This window comes from Rhinatrema bivittatum, chromosome 3 (genome assembly GCF_901001135.1).
Source record: "Rhinatrema bivittatum chromosome 3, aRhiBiv1.1, whole genome shotgun sequence".
Lineage (NCBI taxonomy): Eukaryota > Metazoa > Chordata > Amphibia > Gymnophiona > Rhinatrematidae > Rhinatrema > Rhinatrema bivittatum.
Window position 1 is genome coordinate 93,071,252 of NC_042617.1, and position 13,852 is coordinate 93,085,103.

General features: G+C 44.8%; 1 protein-coding gene across 6 annotated transcripts in view; it reads left to right on the top strand.

Annotated features, from left to right (window-relative positions):
* LOC115086957 (DNA helicase MCM8-like) overlaps nt 1–13,852 on the top strand; it is a 200,697-nt gene that overhangs the window by 38,481 nt on the left and 148,364 nt on the right. For 5 of the 6 annotated variants that reach the window (XR_003855373.1, XM_029593488.1, XM_029593490.1 and 2 more), the window contains 2 exons: nt 636–787; nt 8,339–8,537. Coding sequence is in view for 5 of the 6 variants with exons in the window: in XM_029593488.1 (XP_029449348.1) it covers nt 636–787; nt 8,339–8,537 (351 nt within the window). In the remaining variant the exon portion in view is untranslated. The remainder of the gene's footprint in view (nt 1–635; nt 788–8,338; nt 8,538–13,852) is intronic. The other variant, XM_029593492.1, reaches the window with a different exon arrangement.

Sequence of the window (13,852 nt, forward strand, 5' to 3'; positions counted from 1 at the left end):
TTGTTGGTTGATTTGCAGAAGTCTTTGCGTCGAAAGCTTTGGGGGACCACATTTTATTATTATTAGCTTGTTACTCTGAATACTGGCAGACTGAGTGCAGCATGAGGCTCTATATGAGGTGATGTCAATGAGCCTTTTGTACTCTGGGTCTCTGTATCCTGATTGGAGAGCATAGTCCATGCATCTGGACTGGTCTGGATGTCCTCAAGGAAAGAAAATTATCCAGAAAGATCAAATTTCTCCTTTCTCTTTAAAGATCAAGGATAGGGTGGCCCCATGAGCACTGAGAGGTGACTTCAGCTTTTGTCCACATCCTATTACTTACAGCAGCTGACACACTGCCCTCTGTTCCTGCTGGCAGACTTGTTTGACTAGCCTTGAGGCAAATCCACATTTTTGCATTGTCTCCCGTAATAAATAATGCAGTGCAATGAAATTGCCTCATGTCTTATTGTTTGGCAGCATGCAGACAAATCTGTTGGTGGGAACAGAGGACAGTGGGCCTTAGGTTACCTTTACCTTGTCTTTTCAGGGAAAAAGAGAAGGTTACAATTCAGAAGAGACACATTTTAAATAAGATTAAAGCACATGCTAATACATTCATTTCATAGAGTTTGGTAATGGTATATTTTTAGGGTTCAGGAGCTAATGTCTGATGACCAGAGAGAAGCCGGCAGAATTCCTCGGACAATAGAATGTGAACTGGTTCAGGACCTTGTTGACAGCTGTGTCCCAGGTGATACCGTGACTATCACAGGAATTGTAAAAGTGTCAAATGCTGTAGAAGGTATGTACTTATTTGTACAGATTTGCAAGGAATCTGAATTGTATTGTCTGACAAATTTACTTCCAAAGAAACAATAATAAACCTCCAGGAAATAATTGTTTTGCCTCTAGAAAATAGTTCCCCTTGTTCACCAGCAGGATGTAAAGAAATGCCTGCGGAAGATGAAGAGAATTAAGAAAAAAATGGTTCTTTTCATTAGCTAGAAGGGGGTAGAAAGCTCACAGATGGCCTCTTTTTGTATGAGAAACAAGTTGGACACTTAGCTTGAAGGGAAATTTAATTTTTAGATATACTTACTATAGGGTTAATTTTATAACTGCATGCATTGGTCCCAAGTCCACAGTTACATTTTTACCCATAGACTTTGACCTAATTTTTTTTTTTTATAATTAATACATGAGACACATCCATTACTTCAATACAGTTTGATTTCTTCAAACTAAATACCTTCTACAATTATTTTTATATTAATATCAATGAAATAACTATCTATCAACTAGGAAAAACCAGAGGCCTGATAATCAATGGGGAGAATCTTAAGAAATCTTTTCATGTACACTAACATTCACAGTTGCTGCACTATATTTATTATTCTAGTTCACTAGATATTGGGGACGAGGTAGGTAACCTTCTCTGTTCTAAAAAGTTTTTTAATTGGTCAGGCAAAAAGAAAATGTGAAAGTATGCAGGTACTTTCACCTTGAAAAATATCTCAGGAAAACTGTTCGGACACATACGCATCCTAATTTGTGCGAGTAGTTTTTCCAAAGAAAAAATACGCATATACTTTTGAAAATGCAAATGCGTGTGCATAAGCACAAGCCCTTCATCAAACCCACCCTGGGAGAATGCCTCAATGTGGATAAAGTTTACCTGCATTTAGAGAGGACAATTTTAAAAAAAAAGCTGTTTTCTGTTGTTAAAGCACCTCTTTGAAAATTGCCCTCATTATGGATAAAACGCAGCTGTATTTAAATTGGTATTTTCCCCCAGATATCTTTTTTTCCTACTTTGAACACAGCAGTATTTACCACTCCTTTCTTCCCAGATGTCATGATTAGGCAGCTTTGTGCGCCTTTGCCAACATGAGGACTAAAAGGAACACCTCTGTTTTGTGCCCTCATTTCCATTTGTTGGCAATTATGGGCTGCCACAGTAGCAGCAGATAATTTCTCTCTCCTCCTGGGCCTTTGTGCAGCTACCTCATGCATGCACCCAGATCCAGCCGGCCCCGATGTTCAGAAAATTTGAACCTGGATCGCCTGTACCACAATGTGCAATGCCTGAATCACAGAATCGGCCCCAAAGTTTGACTAGCTCCTGTTTTTCTGTCATATGGACTGTTATGTCAAGCAGACAGGACTTGGCAGAGAACATACTCCAGACTGCACTCTGGCGAAACCTTTATAAGCTTCTTTACTGGTGAACAATAAAAAAAAACAAACCAACAATTTAGCTGGTTTGTGCAGTTCAGCAAAATAATAACTTACAGTTTGTCTTCTCGAGGCTTCCATCTTTCTGGGGCTTCTCTGAAACCACTGGCCCTGGCTTCTTATCTCCGCTTGCAGTGATCATCCTAGCCCAGAATCCCCTGCTGGGTTGGGAGTTAAGGAGGACTGGTACAGATAGCTATAGCTGGTCCTTTAAGGTGTTCTGAGGGAGTTTCTTAAATGCCCTCTCATACCCTCCCCCTCAGCTTGGCCTTGTCAGGCTGGGCGTACAGCTGTGCCGGGTCTACTTCCCAGCTCTTCCTCACTGGTGACCCACCTCTGGGTGGGCCATTCTGATTCCCTGTGAGCTGGCTCCACAGGGCCGTAAATTGGGGATAGTCATGTCCCAGAATAACCCGGTATGAGAGTTCAGGAAGGACTCCCACTTTCATAATGGCTTGATCTGCCGGGGTCGCAATATACACAGGTAAGTGTCTCTCTTCTCTTGTAATTGAGGCACTCTTTTTTTGGAGGAGGTCCTCACGAACGAGAGTCTTGCCAGACCCTAAATCCATCAACGCTTGGGTGGGAGCTTTCTCCAGTTCCATGTGAATCATGAACTGCTTATGACATTGATGAGGAAAATCCACTAAGCTACAATTTTACAGTTTTGCAAACGTGTTTGCCCAGTCTTGTTCCCATTTTTCGTTCTAATTCTGGGTTCTGCTAATGCCGCCTTCTCTTTCATGGGCTGTTCCTCCAGCTTGTGTTCACACGCCCATGTCGTCTAACCATGGACACTCTTCAATATTATGGTCCATTGCCTTACGAACAGAACATGCCCACTGGGTGGGTTCGCCTTTGCCTTTAGTTGTTCTCTTCAAGGGCTCTTTATTTTTGACCTTTCCAAATGTGTAGTGATCCTCCTGATGACCGTTCCCCACACAGAGGGCACAAAAAGAAAAATTGTCGAAAGTTTCATTCCTGGGGTGGGTTGAATTCCCTGAGGTACTTTTCTTCCTCGTGGGTGAGGATTTTTCTTGCTTTGGAATTTTTTCTTTGTCCCCAGAGACTTTACATTCTATTGTTGGCTGACATCCATAGCTTCAGATCCCTCAAATTGACAGTCCCTTGCCAAATGACCTTTCCGACCACAGTTAAAACATGTGGAAGAGACTGTGGCCTGGGAACAGAATATAAGCTCTCTGCCTCTGAGGCAAGCTGCTGAGGGACCTCCACTCTGTGCTTCGCCGGGAAGTTTGTGCAGGCTGTCTTTCTAGCCTACGGGCTTTAATTATGCCTGGTGGAATGCATCTGCCACATCTAGAGCTTCTTCCTGGGGTATCCTTGTCACAGCGGTCTGCATGAACTGTGTTGCCTGTGTTAGCATTGTGTTTTGTTGTACAAGTTCTCATAGCACTTGCTGCTGGTCAGTTTGGGTTTGTAGGGCATTCTGCAATTGCTTCTTCCCTGTATCAAGGACCTGGATAACTTGCTCCTTCTTCCCTGCTTTTTGAGCCACATCTAGACTGAGTACCTCTCCGGAGAAGGAGAGGGGGGAAAACAAGCAAACAAAAAAAAACCCCACAAGCAAACAAAAACCCCCCCCACAAACAAAAAAAACCTGCTGGCTTTTCCAGCTCTGACTCACTGCTTGACCCCTGGCTGTACAGGCGGGGCTAGCCTCCTTGGCCTGTTGTAGCTTCAGTTAGATGAGCGGAACTGGGAGGTCCCAGGAGAAACTGTAGGCTTTTTGGGGGGTTTTTTCCCTTCTCTGCTGCAGCTGTGGGCTTCTGCCTGTGTTCCCTGTTTAGGCAAGAAACCCCACTTATGCCACCACCATGTATGATGCTGAGCGCTCAGGAACAGACTCCAGGCTAGACTTTAGCAAAATCTTTAATAGCTTCTTTATTTTGAGCAATAATAAACTAAGCAATTTAGCTGGTTTGTGCAATTCACCAAAATAGTTTGTTTTTTCGAGGTTTCCATCTCTCTCTTGGGCCTCTCTCAACCTCTGGCCTTGGCTTCTTATTCCGGCTTGCAGTGATCCATCCTAGCCCAGAATCCCTTGTTGAGTTAGGGAGGACTGGTACACAGATAATTGCAGTTGGTCGTTTAAGGTGTTCTGATGGAGTTTCTTAAATGCTTCCTCACATGGACGTTTAAAATTGATTTTAAAATTTGGCTTTCTTCTGCACTTTTCCCAACTTTGTTAGTTCATTCTCTATTTAAAAACACTTTAAACTTGCAGGTCTCAAATACTTTCTCCCTGTGGCATACAGTAAAACATTCATAACAAAACAGTACACCATTAACAGTTCCTGTCATACCCAGATAAGTCCAGACAAGTGGTTTTGGATGGAGGCAGAGAACAAAAACCTTTCTGACACTGCTACGTAAGCTAGAGTGCCACCTGCAGTCCCTCAGTATTTCTCTACTCCAGCAAATGGAGGAGGTTCAAATCCTGCAGTCTGGAGATTTATAGAACAAAAACACGACTACAGATCATACATTTTGTGTGTTCAGGTGGAGCAGGGCGAGCAGGTGGTTGGTATCCCTGGTTTGCTCAGCCTGAAGTTGACGAGGGGATTGACAGTCAGCGGTTCTAGCTCCCTCATTCCATTTGTTTGAGGGGGCTGGAAGCCAGTGGTTCTGGTTCCCTCCTTCCCCTGGAGCTGTTCTCGTGGGCCTGCCAGCATCTAGAACACCTTCAGGAAAGTATTCATTCTTTTTTCTGGGTGGTATTTCTTACAGGTATGGCTCTTTAAAAAAAAATAAATAAAAAAAATAAAAATTTTTTGAGAGACGAGGCAGAACGGGTGTAGATGCAAATCGGCTGATCATCAGACACCTAGAAGAGGAGAGTGAGCAGTCGAGACCCACTGAGTACCCAGGTTGGGGGAGCTCCCATCAAGTGTGATGCACATCTGGCTCAGGGAGTGTGAAGTATGTGCATAATGGGACACAAGTGCTCCAGGGCCAGTGGGGAGAAGAGTGCACACATAATGGTAGATGCACTATGTGGTAGATGTGCCTCAGCAGGAGAAAGGAAGCTTGGGCAGCCGCTGTGGCAGTGCGGGGTAAACAAGCCCTGATCAGCTGCAGCCAGTGAAAGAGCTCTGTTGCCAAGCACAGGAACTGTGGCCTTTTTGTCACCGCATGGCAAGCGACAGGAAGTATAGGGGGAAGGGGGCATTCCCCACCCTCCTCTGTCACTGGTCATTCTTGGTTTTCCTGCAGACCCAGAGAGCAGTGATGATGCTGGGGAGCCCATGGGGAAGCTTATTTTCCTTGGAATTTGTCCTTTTAAGCTACAAAGCTTGTTTAGACAAAAGGGGGGGGGGCAGCAGGCAAGTGTACTCCTCCACTGGTGCCCCAGGAACAGGCTCAGATGGGCAGGCGAGACTCTGGGGGAGGGTTGATTTCTCCTTTTGCATTTGCTAGGCCTTAAGGGTCATCAGAGTGATGATGCTGAGGAAGCGGATCTCTCTGAGGGGACCTGGGGTCAAGAAAATGGCCCTGGAGGGGAGACCCTTTGGGACTGCCTTGATAGAGTGATCAGGTTGTTCAGGAGGGATGACTTTACAAAGAAAACCACCATTGTAGTGGTAGGACCTGGACAAACTGTCTTTGGGCCTCGGTGGAGCTTGGCCAGGATTGGAGGTCAGAGATTCACCTGAGAGGGATGTTGAAGGTTTTGGCCTTGAACAGGTGGGTGGCAACTGGTTTTATGCAGCAGGCTTGTCTGCAGTGCATACAGAGCTTGCAGGAAAAAGGACAGGGTTCCTTGGTCTCAGCTTGGCAAGCGGCACATCTGGAAGTAGCAGTGTCATGGAAGTAACTGTGGCTTGTGTTTTGAGTGCACTCTACGATCTGTTTTGGACATCATCCAGGATTATGGAGTTAGCGGTATCACCTAGTCCTCTTCTCTGGTTGCGCAATTGGTCGGCGGACGTCTGGTCCAGGGTCCAGCTCAGTAATTTCCTCCTTGTGGCAGGAGGTTGTTCAGTGAGGTTTTGGGGGTAGTCCAAAGGGCTGCAGTTGCCTGAAGATAAGCAAAAGGGGCAAGAAGAGGTTTCTGCCTCAGGCTAGATTTTGAGATATGAGAAGGTATCACCCCAACAGGGGGGTCTTCTCATCTTAGAAGCAAGAATCAGGGCGGCAGCAGTCCCTTTTGGCATCTATGTAAATCCGCCCGGGACACCTCCGGTCAAGGGGCCGGAGGCAGCAAGATCTCACAAGGAGGTGGAGCCAGTCCACTCTTCTCAAAAAGCATTCAGAGAGAGAGATTGGCCTGTTTTTACAAGGAATGGAACAAAGTCTTTGGACCAATGGGTATTGGATGTGATAAGAGGCAGCTGCAAGAGGTAGCTGTTCCTTGGAATTTGCTTATCCGATCGAAGAAGTCTGCATGAGTTTCCCTTATATGTCACAAGTAAAGAGACGCCGTGTACACCATGCTAGAGCATTTTTGACTTCTAGAGGCGATAGTGTTGTGCCTCCGGAGGAATGGAAGTTAGGCACATGGTCAGTATATTTCAGAGTGGCAAAGAAGACACTTTCTAGCCCTTTTTGAATCTGAAGAAGGTCAATGCGGCGCTCTGGGTACTTCATATTTGCTGAGACTAAATTTGAAAGGCTGAAGCAAGATTAAACGGTACTATCATGTTATGATTTTCGAGCTGTGGTTCAAGCATTGGAATTATATGGTTTTGGACTACAGTTAACAGTCTATTGTAGATTGCCAGGAACTCTTATTCATGTCCTGCAAATTGTTCAGAATGCAGCTGAAAGGGTATTTTCTGGGGTTCCCTACAGTATACATATGACTCCTACTCTTGCTGGATTGCACTGGCTCCCTGAAATCTGAAACATTCAATTCATATTGATGACATTTGTGTTCCAAGTTCTGCATTGCCTAGGGTCTTGCTTCAGCCTTTCAAATTTAGGGTTTTCTCCCATTTCATGTCAGTGGGAAAAATGCTTAGTACATGTCAGAGTTTGACTAAAATCAAATTCTTAGGATTTACATATATATTCCTAACTAGTATTAAAGCAGGTTTTAGACATGTGCAATATAAATTGTTGATATTTATGCTATGAAATGCTTTCTAGTATATCATTTTATCACCAGATAGGAGCAAAGAGCACAAAATATCATTGGTCTTGCAATTGACATTCTTTGTTATGCAATGACTGGAAATGCCTTCACAAGTGCCTGCTGTGTATCCTTGTTGACCATGAGGGATGGTTTAATTGAGTGTTGTTGAACAATTCAAACTCTTATTTAGCCTCAGCAGTAGAATAAATATTCAAGTTTAAAAAGTGGATTCTTAGTCACTTTGTTTCTGCCAACAAATTCATGGTAATGGATAATACTCTTGATTTAATTTTATATTTCTATCAATGTTCCAGATTTGTTTTTGTTTACATAGTTTGAACAAATAATACCATTGCTGCTTAAAAGGCCAACCAATCTAGTACCTGTCATTGTGAATCATAAACTGCTTTGGGCATATTTCAAGCTTTCCCATAAACTTGAATGCCAAAATTAGCATTTCAGATCCCAGTAAAGGCTGCAGATAACTCCAGTGGATGAAGGAGCCTTTCCTTTTGTAAATCATCACCAGCTATTTTCTCACAAAACTTACTACATTGCTGACTAGAAGTATCCAGCTTTTTCTGCTGCTAATTTGATAGTACTGTATTAGGTTTAGGATTTATCTTACCATTAACAGTCAACTACATTGCAACATTTAACAAAACTAAAGTGACAGTACTGAGGCACTGGTAAGAGCCTAAAGGAAGATAGACTTATTTTTGTTAGTTTCATACTCTAAATATTTAGTCTTGGATAAATAAAGTTACATGATTGTATTTGAGCCAAGGAGAAGCAAAACAGATTTTTTTTGTGGATATATTTTACAATTACTTTCTAAGTAGACAATTTAAAGATGTTAAATTTTGTACACTAATCATATCTTTATTTTTTCTTTAATTTCTTTTTGTACAAATAGTAGAAATAAGTGCTTGTTTCTTTTTGCAATTAATAAAACTTTTTTTTTTCCTTTTTATATTTTTCTTAAGCAATCTTATGGATAAAATCAACTTCTTTTTACAGGTGGCTCTAGAAATAGAAATGATAGATGCATGTTTCTGCTGTACATTGAAGCCAATTCCATAAGCAACAGCAAAGGGCAGAAGGGGAAAAGTTCTGATGATGGTGCTAATAATGGAGCAGCTTTAGAATATTCCTTAAAAGACCTCTATGCCATCCAAGAGATTCAAGCTGAAGAAAATCTCTTCAAGTTGATTGTGAAGTATGCCATTTCATAAAAATGTCTTTAAAAAAAAAATTACAGCCTTTATGATGATGATAATAGTGATAATGAAACTGCAGCTTCATTTTCACATTTGTTCATGGCTCTCGCTGTCTTCTACCACAAAAATTATGTAACATGAAATCAAATGGAATTAGCGGAATTTGAAAAATTAGCTTGCCTGGGGCAAAAGGATTTTGTTTGGGCAAAGTGTTGACATCTTTGGTCCCAGTTAAAGCCCAGGCAGGCCAATCAAAGGAGAAAGAGGGAGTGGAAGGAAGAAGTTGAGGAAAGTTGACTGAACCTGGGTGAGTTGGGGCATGGAGGAGGATTGAAAGAGGTGCTATGTGGGGGTTTGGGAGTGTACTCACCAGGGAAGAAATGCATTTATATAGTCCCACTGACAGTCTTCTCCACCCCCAATCAAATTGAGTGGAGTGCAGTGGGGACTATATGGTGAGTAAGTCCTGGAGGAAATTTTTAACTCTGGACATTGATAAATTTCAGAGCTAACAACAAGAGAATACTTGTGGGTATTTGAACCTTGGTCTGTTGCTGGTATCACTCACTGAGGGACAGGTAGATAACCCCTTCTGTGAGGGCTGGAAATGATTCATTTCCAAAAGCTTTCTAAGACCAGCACAGGGATAGTAAGTCTTGCTCAAGGGCACATAGTGAGTAACAGGTAATATTAGAAGCTTAAACTGTTGGTTTAACAGCTGAATGGTTTAATCATTTTGCTTCAGCCTCACTCTCAGCACCACAGATTGGTTGTGATTCATTTTTCTCTGAGGACAAGCAGGATGGCAGTCCTCATTCATGGGTGACATTATCTGATGGAGCCTGGTACGGAAAATATGTCAAAGTTTCTAGAACTTTGACTGAGCCTCTCTGAGCATGCATTATACCAAGCGTCCATGCGGGGTCCCTTCAGTCTTAGTTTTTCCATGGAGCTATGGTAGTTTGTGGTCTGTGAGTCATTTTGTTTCGTTTGTTTTTTTTTGGGTTTTTTTTGTCTCACATTTTCACATTTTTGGGGATTTTTCACTGAGGGAATTTGTGCCTGGTCACTGTGGGATCCCACAGCTCTCCTCTGTATCATCCCTAGATAGGTTTTTTGACATTTCTGTTAAATTTCTTTTTGCTTTCGAATCTCCAGGCAGTGGTGTGCTTGCTGGCCATCGACCACCACCACCATCTATTTTGATCTTGTGTCTTTTCGTTTCACGATGACATGTCCTCAATGCGCGAAGGCCATGTCTATCACAAATCCCCATGATAGATGTGTTGTCTGCTTGGGGGTATTTTATGACATCCGTGGTTACTGCAAATGTGCCCAGATGACCCTAAAAGGACGCAAGGCCCATCTGGAGAAGATGGAACAATTCTTCGGGCACCAGAAGGCTGATCCATTGGCATTAGAGGCATAGATAGCTAGGGATCTCAGAGCCACACCAATGACCACTGAGACATATATATCGGCTATGTCAATGATTTTCAGGGCCTCTGGAGATAGGCCATCGCCTGGCTTCCAGGTAGAAGACTGGATTGAGTTCTTCTTTGACCTCAGCACTGGAAAAGTAATGTGTTGAGGTAAGCCGAAGAAGCATCAGTCCCCACTGATGCATGGTGCTGGACATGGGGTTTCTCTGGCTGTTGCCAAGAGGCCCCTGAAGTGACCGCATAGTGAGGACAGCTCATCCTCCACAGTTCCCAGAGGTTCGCCATGGCCTCCAGTGGTCCAGATGTCAGCCACCAATCTTCCTCTCAGTTCCGAAGATGATCTGGTCATGCCTCCTGACATCAGTGATTTTAGAGGAGCTGACGAAACAAGTGCAGTTTGCCTTGGAGCAGACGCACTGCAGGGCCTTGGTGTTGGTGCATTGACTGCACTGGGATCAGCACAATTGCTTCTCTGTCCTCTGCTTGACTCCCTTCAGGTGCTCATAGGTGTCCTACCATCACTGATGTCAATGGTTGCTGCAGCATTGATGCCCAGTAATGCGTTGGTGCTGCTGCCCACCGGTCTGGTGTTTGTCCACAGTTCCTCAGAGGTGGAAACTCTCCTGAGGATGCCTCGGGGTCCCAGCCCTCCCGGCCAGTTGCTCCAGTTCAAATACCGCTGGCTGAGGACTGACAGTGAGCAGGACCCTCCCTCCCAATGGTGTGAGAGGGGGGAGTTGGGGAGGCTCTTGAAGGCTTCAGAAGGCAAGGCATCAGATGGTCTCACTTCTGACCTGTCTCCTCCAGAAGATCTCTCCTTTGAAGGCTTTGTCCAGTTGATGGACAAGGCCAATCCCATTTAATTTGCAGATGGAGGAGGATATCCAGCATGAGGATACCCAGCACAAGATGCTGGATATTCTCCAGTATGTAGAGCCTTTTAAGGAGATTCTAACAGTCTCAGTGCATGAGATTCTTATGGAGTTGCTGATGAAGATGTGGGAGAACCCTCTCTTAGTGACTTCCCATTAATAAGAAGGTGGACACTGTGTATCTCATCCAGAAGATTCCAAGATTGAACAAGTGACAGCTGCTGCACCAATCAGTTGTAGTTGAATATGCTCTCAAGACGGCCAAGCACCTTTAGACCTACTCCTCTGCCCCATGGGAGGTATTAAAGGCTGTGGATACTCTGGGAGGAAGGTGTTTCAGGGCGCTGTGATCATTACCTGCATAGCGGCCTTTTAGCTCTTGATGGGCCAATACATATGGGACATCTTGAAGCAGCTGCAAGAGATGGCCGAGCAGCTTCCTTAACAGCAGCAAAACACCCTTCAGTCACAGGTGCAAAAGAATCTAGAGTGTGGAAAACAGGGGGTTCATTCGACCTACAGTGTTTTCAAGGAGGCAATGTGAGTCTCTACCGCAGGGATTGGTGCCTGCAGACTTGCCTGGCTGTGGGCCTCAGATCTCCATCTGGAGGTACAGGAAAGGCTTGCTAACATGCCATGCACAGGAGAGAATCTCTTGAGAGATTGTGTGAAGGGCAGTAGCACAGATCATGATCACTGTGTGATGCTCCCAGCAGCTCTCTACCAGCACCCCAATACCTGGCATTCTCATCTAGGAGGACTCTGACACCTGGGACAAGGAAGTCCTTCTACCCAAGGAGACACTGTCTCTGTCCTGACAGCAGCAAGCCCCTCTTAGCCATCCTAGGCAACAGAGGGCCCCTTAAGCCCCAGCTGGTTCCTAGGTCAACTCCAGGGACGGGGTTTTGACCGGATCAGAGAGAGTGTAGCCACTGTCCCAGTACCTGTGTTGGGAGACACCCCAGTCGGGGGCAAGATGTGGTTCTACATGAACCAGTGGCCCAGTGTAACCTCAGACCAGAGGATCCTCTGCATTATCCGCAGAGGGTACAAATGGAATCTCTTGGCTTTTCCTCTAAATCATCCCCCTGAGCCTATCTTGGGGGCTCGTAGATCATCAGGAGGTACTCTTTTTGGAGCTCTCCTCCCTCTTAATGACCAGAGCGGTCAAACCCATTTTACCAGGGCAAAGAAGGCAGGGATTCTGTTCCTGGTACTTCCTGATTCCAAAAAAACCGGGGGACTCTGTCCCATCTTAGACCTAAGGATCTTGAACAAGTTTCTCAAAAGAGAAAAGTTCAACATGCTTTTACTGGGCACCTTGATCCTTTTTCTGTCTTGATCTAAAGGTTGCCTGCACTCCCATCAAAATCTTCTGCAGCAACCGGAAATATCTCCAATTTGTGGTGGGAAGTCAGCCTTAAAAAAAAGACAGCTATGCATTAGAATAAAAAGAGTACTGCTTTCTTCCAGGTACTGCATTCTTCCATTTGGACTGGCATCCACCCCGCAGGTCTTCACAAAACACTTGGCTGTAATGGCAGTGCATTCTTCCATTTGGACTGGCATCCACCCCGCAGGTCTTCACAAAACACTTGGCTGTAATGGCAGTGCATCTTCATAGACTGGGAGTGTACGTGTTTCCTTATCTGGACGATTGGTTGATCAAGAACTCCTCTCGGGCAGGGACCAAGAGTCAGTATGTGCAACTATATATGGGTGCTGGATTCACTAGGGTTCATCATCAATTACCCCAAGTCTCATCTCAGCCCATCACCTCAGTTAGAATGCAGCGGAGCTCTGCTAGGCACAGCTTAGGCCAAGGCCTTCCTGCCACGGCAGAGGGCTATTACCCTGATGGCCATTGCGTCAGAGATCCAAGCAAGCCAGCAGACATCAGCTTGGCACATATTGAAGCTGTTGGGCCACATGGCTGCAATGGTGGATGTTTCTCCCATGGCATGCCCAATGGATCCCATGAGAAGAGCCCAATGCATCCTGCGGTCCTAGTGGTTTCAGGCCACTCAAGATCTTCGGGTTGCATCCAAGTCATTCTGGGACTCTTTGTCCTTGTGGTGAGAAATTTCCAATTTGGTAAAGGGGGGGGGGTGTGTTTTCCTTCCAGATTCCTCCAGTGCAAATTGTTCCGACCGGATGTGGATGGGGAGCACATGTAGATGGGCTCAGCACCCATGGCCTTTGGTCTGCTCAGAATATCAACTTCTTAGAGCTCTGGGCAATACAGTATGCCCTTTGGGCTTTCAGAGATCGGCTGTCCAACAAAATTATTGATCTAGACAGACAATCAAGTGGCAATGTGCTACATCAACAAGCAAGGAGATACTGGCTCTTACCTCCAGTGTCATGAAGTCAGATTTGGTTGTGGACCCTATCTCATGGGATGAGGCTCAGGGTTACATGTATCTGGAGAATGGGGTACATGTCGTTCCTTCAGACTCCACAAATGATCCCTGGACCAAAGAGTAGTGAATCTGATCTTCCGCCTCTGAGGAACCCCTGAGGTGGATCTGTTTTGAGGCCCCTTGGAACAGGAAGGTCCCTCTCTTTTCCACATACAAGATACACAGAACAAGCTAGCCTCAGACACTTTTGCCCTCCTTTCACTCAGGGTCTTCTGTATGCCTATCCACTGCTTCCACTGGTTGCAAAGACTTTGTTGATGCTTAGGGAGGACAAAGGGACTATGATCCTCATAGCTTCTCATTGGCCGTTACAGATTTAGTTTCCGCTTCTTTGAGAGTTGTTCATCCAGAAACCAATCAGACTGGGGACTTCACCCGGTCTCATCACTTAGGTTCAGGGTAGGTTGCAACATCCCAAACTCCAAGCCCTCTTGCTCACAGCTTGAATGTTGAGAAGTTGATCTTGCAACCCTTGATCTCTCTGAGGATGTCTTGTGTCCTCATAGCTTCCAGAAAGCCTTCCACCAGAAAGTCTTACGGACTGAAGTGGAAGAGGTTTTCTGTATGATGTGAGCAA